Source organism: Sceloporus undulatus, chromosome 6 (genome assembly GCF_019175285.1).
Source record: "Sceloporus undulatus isolate JIND9_A2432 ecotype Alabama chromosome 6, SceUnd_v1.1, whole genome shotgun sequence".
NCBI lineage: Eukaryota > Metazoa > Chordata > Lepidosauria > Squamata > Phrynosomatidae > Sceloporus > Sceloporus undulatus.
This window is the reverse complement of record NC_056527.1, coordinates 82,495,614-82,509,852: the sequence shown is the minus strand read 5'-3', so window position 1 is coordinate 82,509,852 and position 14,239 is coordinate 82,495,614. Positions and strand designations below refer to the sequence as shown.

The 14,239-nt window shown below is 43.9% G+C and overlaps 1 protein-coding gene across 3 annotated transcripts in view; it reads left to right on the top strand.

Annotated features, from left to right (window-relative positions):
• The first annotated feature begins 4,087 nt into the window (after positions 1-4,087).
• The window catches only part of PCGF2 (polycomb group ring finger 2), a 67,487-nt gene continuing 57,335 nt past the window's right edge, over positions 4,088-14,239 (top strand). For 2 of the 3 annotated variants that reach the window (XM_042474806.1, XM_042474805.1), the window contains exon 1: positions 4,088-4,146. In XM_042474806.1, the coding sequence (XP_042330740.1) occupies positions 4,130-4,146 (17 nt within the window). In that variant the 5' untranslated portion in view covers positions 4,088-4,129. Of the gene's footprint in view, positions 4,147-4,336; positions 4,527-14,239 lie in introns of those variants that run through there. The other variant, XM_042474810.1, reaches the window with a different exon arrangement.

Sequence of the window (14,239 nt, the reverse complement as noted above, 5' to 3'; positions counted from 1 at the left end):
ATCATCATCATCATCATCATCATCATCATCATCATCATCATCATCATCATATTTGTACCCTTTGTATCCGAACTAAGACCAACCCGGTTTGGCACCGCTTTTAAGTGTCTTGGCTGAAGGCAGAGCTCCGCTCTGGACCCCACAACAAACTCCAACTCCCAGAATTCCATAGCCGTCAGCCAAGACACTTAAAGTGGTGCCAAACCGGATGATTTCTGTGGATCCAGCCTGTCCTTCTGCATCGAAGTAATCGAAGTAGCCCAGCTACTCCCCTGTTCGTTTTAATCCCGACCTCCAAAGAAGTGGAGATGATAGATAGATAGATAGATAGATAGATAGATAGATAGATAGATAAGTAGAAGGATGGATTTATAGATGGCGACCCTAAGGCGTCCCTCTCCAGGTTTGTTCAGAAGGGGTTGCCCTTGCCTTCCTCTGAGGCTGAGAGAGTGTGACCTGTCATACCATGGAGCCATGCCACTTCAAGCAGCCCCAAGCCGGGTTCTATCTGCAGTCTGGATCTATCCTTTCCCCAGCCAGCCATCTTCCTATTGTTCTCCTTCTCGGAAGAGGACCAAGAAAGAGAGATCCGTGTCCATTGAGCCTGAATCAGGAGGGAAAGGAAGGGGCTCATTCATCACTAGTCCCCCCCCCCAAATAAATAAACCCCAAGCGCTTGGTCTGCTCCGGATGGAGCCCTTTCCTTTCGGGAGAGAGAGGTCTGGGTCCAATGGATGGGTGAAGGGACACACTGAGGATAAGGGGGTCCCCGATATGGGGGGGTAGGAAGAGGGGATCCCCTCTCTCTGTTCCTCCCTCCTCCCCCTCTATCTATCCATCCGTGTGTCCCTCCGTCTATCTGTCTGTCTATCTATTCATCCATCTTTCTATTTCTCCATCCATCCATCCATCCACCCATCCATCATTCCGTTTATCCATCCATCCCTCTATCTGTCTGTCTGTCTATCCTTCCGTCCATCTATCTGCTATCTATTTATCCATCTATCAGTCCATCCGTCCACCTTCTATCTATTCTCTCTCTCTCTCTCTCTTTCTGTCTGTCTATCCATCCTACTATTTAATCCACCCATCTATCATTCTATTTATCCATCCATCGTTCAGTCCATCCTTCTATTTATCTATACATCTCTTATCTATCCATCTATCTTTATCATCTATCTATCTATCTATCTATCTATCTATCTATCTATCTATCTCTATCCATCTATCTATCCATCTAGCCTTCTATTTCTCCATCCATCCACACATCCATCATTCTATTTATCCATCTATACGTTCGTACTTCTATCTTTCTATCTGCCCATCCTTGCTTCCATCCCTCTGTCTATCTATCTATCCCTCCGTCCATCTATCTGCTATCTATGCATTTATCCATCTATCAGTCCATCCTTCCACTTATCTACCCGTCCACCTTCTATCTATTCTCTCTCTTTCTCTCACTATCCATCCTATTATTTAATCCACCCATCTATCATTCTATTTATCCATCCATCCTTCAGTCCATCCTTCTATTTATCTATACATCAGTCCATCTCTGATCTATCTATCCATCCATCCATCCTTCTATTTCTCCATCCACCCATCCATCATTCTATTTATCCATCTATACGTTCGTACTTCTATCTTTCTATCTGTCCATCCATCCATCCATCCATCCATCCATCCCTCTATCAACCGATCCTTCTAATTATCTCTCTATCCATTCGTCCGTCTATCTATTATTTGTCTGTCTGTTATCTATCCATCCATTATTATTTATCATTAAGTTATTTTGTTATTTAACTATTTTGTACATTGTATACATTTATACATTTTGATCATAGTCTTGCGCTGCTTCTAAACCGGGTTATTTCTCCAGTGCGGATGCAGCCCGGACTTTGCTTGTTTGTTTGTCGGAGAGAAAGGACAGTGATCCACCCAAAAAACCACAACAAACGGCTCCAGCCTTGAAAGGATCACGAAACCCTTCAGCCTAACAGGGATCGCCGGATCGCTGGCGCAGTTAAAACGGTCTCGAACCGGATTATTTCTGCAGTGCGTTTTGGACCTAAATTTCCAATAAAGAAAAGTGAATTATTCTATTCCAAAAAGCATAAAATGATACATTTAATAATAATAATAGATGAGAATCCTTTTCCTAAAACAGGCGTCTCAAACCTCTCTCCAATTCCCAGGATGCCCTAGCCTTGAGCCAAGGAAGTTTAAAAGCGGTGTCAAACCGGGTTATTTCTGCAGTGTGGGTGCGTTCCTTAAGGCAAGAAAACACAATCCACACATTTAATACCACTCCGATTGTTTTTCCTCCAGCCAACTGTTTCTTTTCCCTATTCGTTGGTCTAAAAAAGTCATGGTTTTAGGAGTTGAGGCTTTGAGTAAAGTTTGAGTAACAAAGAGAGAGAGTACGGAGCCCACCTCAAGGTCTGAAAAGCTACTCTGCGCAAATCGTTTTCAGGCAAGAAGAGAAACAACTTTGCAAATGTTATATTGGTTTTAGCCTTGTCTATTGTATTCTCTTTCTGTGGATGTGTGTAATCCAGTCGTTGTGGTTGTTGTGGTTGTTATTGTTGTGTGCCTTCAAGTCCTTTGCGACTCATGGCAAGGCTCCCACGGGGCTTTCTTAGCAAGAGAGATCCAGAGGGTGTTTGTTTCTTTGTTTTGCCCTGGCCTCCCTCTGAGGCTGAGAGAGTGTGACTCGCCCAAGGGCTTCCCAGGGACCAGGGCTGGGATGGTCGAGGGCTCCCAGAAATGAAACCCAGCTTTCAAAGTCAATAAAAAATGGAATAGCCGCGGATGGGTTGGCTTGGCCAGACTTTCTTTCTTTCTTTCTTTCTTTCTTTCTTTCTTTCCCTTCCTCTCCTTTTCTTGTTCTTTCTCTTTTTCTTTCATTCCTTTCCTCTCTTCTTCTTCTCTTTATTTCTTTCCCTCTTTTCCTCCTCTCCTTTCTTTCCTTCTTCTCTTTCTTTTTTTCTTTCCCCCTTCCCTTGCATTCGTTCTTTTCTTTCTCCCTCCCTCCCTTCTTTCCTCTTTGTTTTCTCTTCCTTCCTTCCCTCCCTCTCTTCTTCCTTCCTCTTTCTTTCTTTCTTTCTTTCTTCCTTCTTTTCCCCTTCCCTCCTTCTTTTCCTCTTCCTTCCTTCCTTCCTTCCTTTCTCCCTTCCCTCCCTCCCTCCTTTCTTCCTTCCTTACTCTTTCTTTCTTCCTTCTTTTCCCCTTCCCTCCTTTTCCTCTTCTTTCCTTCCTTCCTTTCTCCCTTCCCTTCCCTCCTTCCTTCCTTTCTTCCTTCTTTTCCCCTTCCCTCCGTCCTTCCTCTTCCTTCGTTCCTTCCCTTCCCTTCCCTCCCTCCCTCCCTCCTTCTTTCTTTCTTTTCTTTCCCCCCTTCCCTTCCCTTCCTTTTCCATTCCCTTCCCTTTCTTTTCCCTTTCCTTTCCTGCACATCTTGCCTTGTGAAGAAGAGAAGGGCCAGGCTGGCTTGATCCGTCTGTCCTCACCTCAAAGGAGGACGAGGCCCCACAAAATGGAGGACATTCAGGAAAAAATGCAGGGCATTATTTCACTATAAAAGCTAAAAACACTCATAGGGATAGATGTCAATTCGTGCTTCTTGGTCCTGCTCAAAATGGAGGACATTTGGGAATCCCTCCTGGAGAGGAGGTGGGAATGGAGGACAGGTCCTGCAAAAGGAGGACGTGTCTGGTGGTCAGCCTGCATATACTACATGTCTGCTTCTGCATAGAGTAAATGTTTAGTATATTTAGCATATACTAAATGTCTGCTTCTGCATAGAGTAAATGTTTAGTATATTTAGCATATACTACATGTCTGCTTCTTAGTCCTGCTCAAAATGGAGGACGTTTGGGAATCCCTCCTGGAAATGCTGAAATGGAGGACAGGTCCTGCAAAAGGAGGACTTGTCTGGTGTTCGCCCTGCATATATAAATGTCAATCCCTGCTTCTTAGCCCTGCTCGAAATGGAGGACGTTTGGGAATCCTTCCCGGATAGGAAGTAGGGAATGGAGGACGTGTCCGGGAAAAGGAGGACCCTGATGAAAAGGAAGGGGTGGGACTGTGGTTTGCGTATTGTCTGCATGCGAAGCCTGTCTGTCTGGGAAGGATGGAGGCACCTCTAAGGTTTCTAACCCACTCTTTTGATGATGATGATGATGTTGTTGATGATGATTGTTATCAATATATATATATATTGTAATTTTTGCAAAGCCCAGAAAGGAATGAGGTCACGTGAGGGGCCCCCAAAGTGGGAGGGGCTTTTTGTCCAGAGGAGAGAGAGAGAAAAAGAGGGGGAGGAGAGGGAAGGGAAGGGAAGGGAAGGGAGGGCCATTTTGTGGATCGCCTGGCCCTTCTTCTTTCAGTCTTCTTCTCTTCAGTCCGGCTTCCAGAAAAAAGGATCCCTTTCTCAGTCCATCCTCAGAAGCAAAGGGTTGTCTCTCTGGGGGTCCCCCCTTCCTTTTCCATCCCATCCTTGGCTGCCCTTAGCAAGGATCCCGGATCAGGTAGGGCTTGATCCTTTGGATCCCCCCCAAAATAAATCCATCCCCCCAAAAAAAGAAAGAAAAAAAGACCCACTCTCTTTCTTTCTTTTTTCCCTTTTCCCCTCCCCTCTTCCTTTGTGGCGCCTTCCCTCCTTGGCCTTTTTCCCTTCCTTCCTTCCCTCCCTCCCTCCCCTCTTTCTCAGCATTGCTTTCAAGATGGCCGATCCTTTCTCTCCTTTCTTTCTCTTTCATTCTCTTTCATTCTTTTTCATCTTTCTTTTCTTGGGTCGGGAGAGCTCTCTCAAACCTTTCTTCCCTCTTGAAATCTTAGATCTCCAACATTTGCTTAAACATATTCCCCTCCCCCGCCACCCAACACACACACACACTTTGGGTCCTCCTTTTCCCGGACCCGTCCTCCATTCCCGCCTCCCTCTCCCGGACGAACCCCCAAACAACCTCCATTCCTGAGATGTGTTTTGAGTTTCCCTCCTTGGGCCCTGTCCTCCATTTTTCCTTGAATGTACTCTATTTTGGAGCCCAGGCAAAGAAGCAGGGTTTTCTATGCCTAGGAGTGTGTTGACTTTTGAGTGGGTCTCCTTCATGGTTTTCCTGGAGGGTCCTCCATTTTGTGGTGCCTGGTCCTCCTTTGCAATAGCCATGTGGATGTAGATGTGGAGGGTCTTTTGGGGGGGATGTGGGGCGACCCCGAGAGGCCAGAGGGGGGCTTTTGACAGCCACCATCTGCCCTGCTGGGACGCAGGTTCAAAAGGCTCCCAGCCAGGGATCTGCTTCTGGGACTAGATCTAAATGTCAAAAGGGTCCCTGCGCAGAGAATGTGTCCCAGGGAACTCCGGAGGGGAGGGGAGGATGGGACCTGGAGTCATCTCCCTGGAAGGCCTGGAGGGAAGGGGACAAGAGTCCCAACATGGCGCGGGGGGGGGTAGACGTTGTAGGGGTGGGAGGAAGGAAGAAGGGAAGTATTTATTCTGCCTTCCTTTGAACTGCAATTGTGATTGTGCTTTCCTTCCTCTCTCTCTCTCTTCCTTCCTTTCTCTTTCCGTCCTTTCTTCCTTTTCCTTTCCCTTCCCTTCCTCCCTCTTTCCTTTCCTTTCTTTCTTCCTTGTTCCCTTCCTCTCTCTCCTCTTCCCTCCCTCCCTTCCCTCCCCTCCCTCCCTCCCCATCCCTTCCTTCCTTCTCTTCCTTCCCTCCTCTCTCTCTCTCTTCATTCCTTTTTCTTTCCTTCCCTTCCTTCCTTTTCCCTTCCCTCCCTCCTTCCCTCTTCTCTCTCCTCTTCCCTCCCTCCCTCTCTTATTTTCCTTCCCTTCCCTTCCTTCCTTCGTTTTTTCCTTTCCCTCCCTCCCTCCTTTCCTTTTTCCTTCCCTTCCTTCATCTCTCTCTTCCTTCCTTCCTTAGTTCTTTCCTCTTTCTTTCAGAAGTCTGATCTGGAAAACCTAGAGCCAGGGAGGGGGTGTGTTCCTGTCATTCCCCAAACCACGAATAGGACTTTTCAGAGGGGCTTGAAAAGGGCTTGGCAACCTTGGGGTCCCCCAGATCTATCAAGGGGGAACAGACAGGTTTTGCTTTGGGGAAAGAGAGGGGAGCTTTGGGGAAAAGGAACAGGCCAGGCAAGGGCACACTTGGGGGGTTGCCTGTCTCGAGGTTTGGGGAAGGAAGGGAGGGAAGAACCAATGAATGAAAGAACAGATCTAAAGGGAAAGCCAGGTTGCTGCACATGTCTTTTCTCTCTGTATTGCTAAACAAACCACCCTTCGATTTAGATCCCCTTCCCGTCCCTCCCTCTTCCCATCAGAATTATATTTTCTGTCCATCATTCTCCATTAGACAAGACAGTCTTCCCTGGAACCCATTTTCTGGATGGGTCCAGTTCCAGGAAGGCAAGGAAAAGCTGCCCTCTTCTCTTCTAAAATATTGTCAAAATGGATCATCTGCTCTTCCTGAGAATAGGAAACCCATTTTTTCCTCAAAATATTCCCTCTTGGGCTCTTAAGAGGCAAGGAATAAGAGGGAAAAGCTACTTTTTCTGTCATTTCATTTAGAACTGGGGCATGAAAAGTCCTATTCCCAGATCCATTATTGTTCTGCCCCTTGCCAATTATTAGGTAGAAATAAATTATTAGGAGCTAATAATTATATTAAAGTCATAGGAAGCCCTTCCTCCCAAATTAATTGCCCTGATTCTAAAATGCAGGAAAGCTGGGACCTTTCACACTATGAAGTTATAGCACTATGATTCCACTTGAACTACCATGCTTCCATCCCATATGGAATCCTGGGATTTACAGTGTAGGGAGGGAGAGATCTAGTGTTTCACCAAACTACAAATCCCAGGATTCCAGGGGAGGCAACCATGGCAATTAAAATGGAACGATCATGCTGTCATTGTGTAGTGCGGAAGGGCCCTTGAGAGCTTCTGGAAACCAAGGAAGATGGATGATTCAGTTCTAGATTTGGAGCAAGCTTTTCTAGAGCCCCCCCTCTAGAAAATGGTGGCAAGGAGGGAAGGGGTTTCTACATAATCTGAAAAACAAAGGAGGGTCCACATTTCTATAGGCTGGAATAAACTACCAAGAGTAGGCCCAAAACATATTGCAGAAGCAATCCAGTTTGAGACTGCCTTGGCTCAATGCTAGGAAGTTCTGGGAAGTGTAACTGAGCGAGACATTTAGCCTTCTCTAAATCAGAGAGCTCTAGTGCACAATTTCTATAGGCTGGGCAGTTAAAGCGGTCTCAAACTGGATTATTTCTGCAGTGTGTCTTGGACCTCTGCTAAGGGAGCTTGTTAAACTGCTGTCTTTGTATTCTGAAAAAAGATGCATTTTCTTTGAAAAACCTCTCTCAATATTTAGAGAGATCTAGCACCTTTGAGACTAACTGAAAGAAAGAAATCGGCAGCATGAGCTTTCCTAGAATTCAGTCTACTTCCTCAGATGCATTTGGTGAAGTAGAAGCAAGGGACATACATACATACATACATACATATATGCCATTGGTATGTGAGGATGTCAATAATACAAACTACGTATCCTTTGTGTATGGAAATGAAGTTGCAGGTCTCAAAGGTGCTACAAGATCCCTCTAGGTACTGATTTTACAGACTAACACAGTCATATCCTTGAATTCTCTCTTTTTAAAACATAAGACATAATCAACAAACTCTTTGCTAAGGGAGCTTTGCAAGCTGCGCTTTTTGTATCCTGAAAAAGATGCATTTGGAAAAACTTCTCTCTTTTTAAAAAGAAGACATAATCTAGAAACTCTCTGCTAAAGGATCTTTGTAAACTGTGCTCTTTGTATTCTGGAAAAAAAGCATCAGGGCTTCTCAGGCCTCACCTCGGTGAACTGCATCTCCTATCATTCCCAGACACCTTCCATAAGGAGTGGTCAGTGGAGGAACATCATTGCTTGCCCTTGATCCTAAACGCAGCTGCTGGTTTGGGTTTCCCAGCAAAATTGGGAAGAGGTGGCTTGTTGTTGTTGTTGTTGTTGTGGCCTTTATGTTGTTTCTGACGTGATGACCCTATCCTGGGGTTTTCTTGGCTAGTATAATAGGTAGACAGACAGACAGACAGACAGATTCATCTTTATTGATCCAAAACACACTGCAGAAAATAATCCACTTTGAGACCACTTTAACTGCCCTGGCTCAATGCTGGGGAATTCTGGAGACTAGTTTTGTGAGACATTTTCTCTGTCAGACAGCTCTGGTGCCACAATAAATGCCAATCCCTAGGATTCCCTAGCATTGAGCCAGGGCAGTTAAAGCGGTCTCAAACTGGGTTATTTCTGCAGTGTGTTTTGGACCTCAGTGTGTTGTGGAAAGGTCTTTACTGGGGTGCCTGAGCTGCCTTTTGCATTGTTCTTGTCAAGGTTTAAAATAATTTTAGAATGTTTGTTGTGTTTGTTGTTGTTGTGTGCCCTCAAGTCGTTTCCTATCCTGGGGTTTTCCTGCCAAATTCCTTCAGAGGGGAGGTTGCCATGGCCATCTCTGAGGCTGAGAGTGTGTGACTTGCTTAAGTTTACATGGCTAAACCGGGATTTGAACCTTGGTCTCCACAGAGTCCTAGTCCTGAGATGCAGTTTTCAATTGCTCTTGCCAGGGTTTAAAATGATTGTTTTAAAATGTGTTGTTGTTGTTGTTGTTGTTGTTTCTGACCTATGGTGACCCAAAGGCCACCCAATCATGGGGTTTTCCTGCCAAATTCTTTCAGAGGGGAGGTTGCCATGGCCATCTCTGAGGCTGAGAGAGTGACTTGCCCAAGATCACCCAGTGAGTTAACCATGGCCGAGCCAGGATTCGAACCCTGCTCCCCAGAGCTGCATTTTGCATGGCTCTTCTTATGGTTTAAAATGATTTTACCCGTATATACTTGACTACAAGTCGACCTCATGTATAAGTTGAGAGTAGGTTTTGAATGCAGAATTATGGATTTTGGTATGATCCTTGGATATGTTGAGGGTAAAACTTAGAGACATGCAACAATGGATTTAAATGGTGAAGCAAAGGGAAACAATGCCAAAGAACCTACAAAATTATGGCAGGCATAACTGTTTTGGCTCACACTAAAGGCTGGATAGAGGAAGGTCAGTGCTTCTAGGACAGATTGCACTCTTGCCTTTCAGCAGGGGTTTCCTTTTTATTAAGATTTAAAGTACGTATAGTATTAACATTGCCCCTAGGTTTTTGGGGTCAATTTTTAGACTAAAATTTCTAGACTTATACATGAGTATATACAGGGTTTCAAAGTACTCATATTTAAAGATGGTACTGTTTTAACTGTTTGGCTACTGATTCATATAATTTGGATTTATATGTGAGCTGCCTTGGATCCCATTCAGGAGGAAGAAAGGCGGGCTAGAAATTAAACCAAGGAATAATAGCAATAGCAATAGCAAATACATTTCTAATAACAAATTCAAGGGAGGTGAAGTTTTGGAACCTATGGCCAGAGAGATGCTAAGATAGGGCAGCTCTGGAATGGCTTTTTCCAGAGCCTTGGGTTGCATCCGCACTGCAGAAATAATCCAGTTTGACCCCACTTTAACTGCAATTGCTTGGTGCCCCTCCAATAAGAATACTGCTTCCCCCACAATTAAATTTTAATTCAATCCCCACATTACTAGCATTGCAGAGAGTGAAACTTTGGAAACTGTTCCCACCAACAATTTGTTGTATTTGCCCTCCCTTGGTAACTTTGGCTGTATCCGCACTGCAAAAATAATCCGGTTTGACCCCGCTTTAACTGCCATGGTATGGAAGTCTGGGAACTATTGTGGCCCCAGAGCTCTCTGACAGAGAAAAATAGAAGCCCCCAAATTCCAGAGCATCGAGCCACGATGGTTAAAAGTGGTGTCAAACTGGATTATTTCTGTAGTGCGGATGCAGCCCAAATCACCCTCAGTCCCTTCTGACTGGCCCACTTGCGGTAATATCAAGTGCGCAAATAGATATGGCTAAATATCTCACAAAGTTACAATTCCCAGAATTCCAGAGCATTGAGCCATGGCAGTTAAAAGTGGTCTCAAACCGGATTATCTCTGCAGTGCGGATGCAGCCTCAGCCACCATCATCCCTTGTGGGTTTGGTGGGATACCAAATGCTCTAGTAGATAAGGGTAAAATCTCACAAAACAATCATTCCCAGATTTCCATAGCACTGAGCCATAGCAGTTAAAGTTGTCTCAAGCCAGATTATTTATGCAGTGCAGATGCACCTGGCCCTAATAAGTGCACCCCAAATTCCCCTTTTCCTGCAAAACCTGCAGCCACCAAGCAGCAGTCCTCAATATATGCTTATACTGTACTAGATTTGGAGGGGATTCCAGGAGTTCATATAATCTAACCCCCTGCCAGTGCTATATCTAAGGTCCAAAACACACTGCAGAAATGATCCACTTTGAGACCGCTTTACCTGTGTTGGCTCAATGCTAGGGAATTCTGGGAACTGTAGTTTAGTGAAACATTTAGCCTTGCCTGTCAGAGAGTTCTGGTGCCACAATAAAGTACAATTCCTAGGTTTTCCTAGCACTGAGCCAAAGCAGTTAAATCAGTCTCAAATCGGATCATTTCTGCAGTGTGTTTTGAAGCTAAGCCTCCTTGAGAGGTAGCCATCTAGCCCCTGTAGGTGGCCCACTTTTAGATGCCAGGTTCCAGTGGGAGATCAGGTTTTGCATCTCGGGTGCAGTTGCTCAGGAATGAGACATGGGATCCAATCACACTGCAGCAACAACCCAGTTTGAGACCCCTTTAGCTGCCCTGGCTCATTGCTAGGGAATCCTGGGAATTGTAGTCTGTTGTGGCACCTGAGCCACCAATAACAGCTCTGTAATAATTGGCGGATTGTAAAGGGCATATTCACCATTCCAAGTAGGAGCCCTGTGTTCCAAATACATGTTTTCCTCTGGAAGGAAAGCGGGAAAGTTTTCTTTACACATGGCCATGGTGAATTATGAAATACAGTATACCCTTTGAGTTTCCCTTCAATGCTTTTTAAAAACTGACTGGGCGGAATAGCAAGCAACAGTGCATCTAAGTGTAAGGTCTCCATTTTGAATCAGTGACAACCCCAGATATCTCAAAATGTCAAGTAGCTAAATTGGAACCCTTTTAAATTGAATAAAATACTGTATATACTTATGTATAAGTCTAGAAATTTTAGTCAAAAAATTGACCCCAAAAACTGGATTGACCTATCCATGGGTGAATGTAAGTACTGTACTTTAAACCTTATCAAAAAAAGGAACCATGCCCTAGTAAAATGTAAGAGCTTAATCTCTTCTCAGAGCACATAAAAAAAAAGCATCAACCCTTTACTCTCTTATCCATCCAGTCTTTAGGGTGAGCATAAACAGCTATGCCTGTCAAAAGTTTAGAGATCTTTATCATAATGTCCCTTTGCTTCGTCCTTTACATCCTTCGTTACATGTTGCTAAGTTTTACCCTTGAACATCCATGGGTCATATCAAAATCCACAATTTTGGCCCCAAAACCTGCCCTCGAATTATACATGAGGTCAACTTATAGACGAGAATATATATGGTAAAAGGTGACATCAGAACACAGGTGCTAAAAGGCCAAAGTTTTCTTTGGTTTTCCTTCACCGCTGCAGACAACAATTGTGTGTGTGTGTGTGTGCGTGCGTGTGTGTGTGTGTAATGGTGCTTAGCACCATCTGATCACTCACATGGATGGATCCCAGAGTGAAGCCCCAGCCAGCATGGTCAATGACAAGGGATTGTGGGAGTTATTGTCCAAAGCCTCTGGACTTGCTTCTGGTTGGTGTTATGTGCCTTCACATAAATATGGTGACTCTATTGCAGAATATTTTTTGCAAGATTTACTCAGAGGTTTGCCACTAAGTTTCTCCAAGGCTGAGAGAGTGTGACCTATCCAGGGTCACTCTGGATTTTCACAGTTGAGTGGGACATTAACCTGGTTTTTCAGAGTCCTTTAATCACTTCACGACGTTGCCTCTGAACTTACTTCAGCCTCCATTTAATAGCCTCTTCTAGACTGTTGTTCCGCATGGATTTGTTTCCAAGTCCAAGCATATGAAAGAAGAATATGTATCTAAACATGTGCAAAAGATTTTTCTTCAGAGTTAAGCAAGGAAAACCAGACCACCCATCAAACTGCAAAAGAAAATGGTAGAGCTCTAGGAAAGCTGTGGCAGTCTGCTTTCTTTATACAGTTTTTAAGAAAGAAAAGTTAATCTTTTTCTGCACATTAACCTCATTTTTTCTGCCCTCTCATCTCTAATTGCTTTTGTTAAAGGGTCAAGCCCTTTATGAGCACATAATATTTCCTTTATCTTGTTTGCGAAAAAGAAGTCTTAACAGGGCACAATGAAGAGTCTTTACAATTGAGTTCAGTAGGGTTTAATCCCATGTAATCCCAGGTATAGGATTCTAACCACACTAACCTAATGCAAAAAAAGCAACACTGGGGTTTTAGGTGACTCCAGAATAGCTAGAAGAAATATCCCCCATAAAACCAGCAACACGGCATAATCATACAACCACACCCCACATACACATGTTAGGCCAAAACCAGAATAACAATTTTGTTCTTACTTAGTAAGGGCTTACTTGTCTTAATTACCCTGAAGGCACTAGATCTCATCTGATCTTGGAAGCTAAGCAGACCCAGCCCTGGCTAGTACTTGAATGGGAGACCACCAACAAACACCAGGTGTTATTGGTTATATTTCAGAGAAAGAAATTAGTAAAACTACTTGCTTAGGAAAAAATTATGAAATATATGGGGTTGCCATAACTTTTCAGGTGACTTGAAGGCGCTTGCATGTGCACATATGCACACACAAATACTTGTGAGAAAGTGGTAGTGCAATTTACTTCAGAGTAAACATAGGCCTCAATACAACATTCCCCTAACTGGATATATACCATGGAAGTATTATGCATTTCCTATGTAGAACAGCAACATTGCCCAACACATGTCAGTGAGTGGGTGCCATTGTGCAATGCACAATGCATGACACACAATCACAATGCAGAGTATAGAATGTACAACCACAATGTGTAATTACATTGGTACTGTAAGTATAGGATGCATAACCACAACGGAAAGTATACAATGCACAGTCAGAATGTAAAGTACATATAGGATGTACAACCATAATGGAATGCACTATACAATTGCAGTGAGTGCATAATCACAATGGAAAGTATAGGATGCACAACTGTAATATGCAGTGCTCAACTTGGAAAGACAAGGCGCAGATGAACATGCTGTCTGTGCAGTTCTGCTGCCTCTGCTGTCAGCAGAATACATCTGTTGCACAATGGTGACTTTTTGGCCTTACATAGCTGGTGTCCCTAAGTAAGTTCCAGCTATTATTTAAATGCAAGTATTTTATTGTATAAAAAGGATGGGAACAATCAAACCAAAGTTAAATACTGATTTCCAATCAGATCCCAATCCTGTGCTGGTTTTTTATTATTATTAGCAAGTAGAGTTCAGAGATTCATGAACTGAACAGAATCTTTATTACGGTCATAAACCATCACAGAGAGACACATGGAAAACAATTCTGAACTGGTTTACTCAGAAGTAAGCCTTAGACTGAGTTCAGAATGATCTCCCTTGAGTTCAGTGAATGTTACTTCTTAGTAAGAACTTTGGTTGAGTTGTTCACCATGTTTGTTATTGAGCCAAGTAAAGTTGCTGTGAAAGCGGGCAGGTTTTTAAGCATCATAGAGCTTCTCTGGCAATGGCTTAGGTGTGACAGCAGACTTGTTTTATCTTTGAGTTTCCCTGTCCTTAGTAAGAATTATCCATTTTTCAGGTGACTGTGCTTTAATATCACCATCTAGTGACCTTGGGCAAATCACATGCTCTCAACCTCAGGGAAAGGCAATGGCAAACCTCCTCTGAACAAATCTTGCCAAGAAAACCCTATGATAGCCTCGCCATAAGTCAGAATCTACTTGAAGGCACAGAACAACAAAGTTCTGCTAGGATAAGGATTTATGTTAAACTGACAAAACAGAACTCCAAACCAGGGCACTCATTAAGAGAGACGATGTTACGAATCAAAAACAGGTTAAGATTTGCCTTTTACTTGGGCCCCATTCATACTGGGGTAAAAGACATGGAGGGAACTGGGATGATCCGGATGCCCCTCCCCCGAATCGCTCCGTTAGCAAGTGCCCACTACAAATTTGAAATCGAATGCATTTTGACAGAAATCG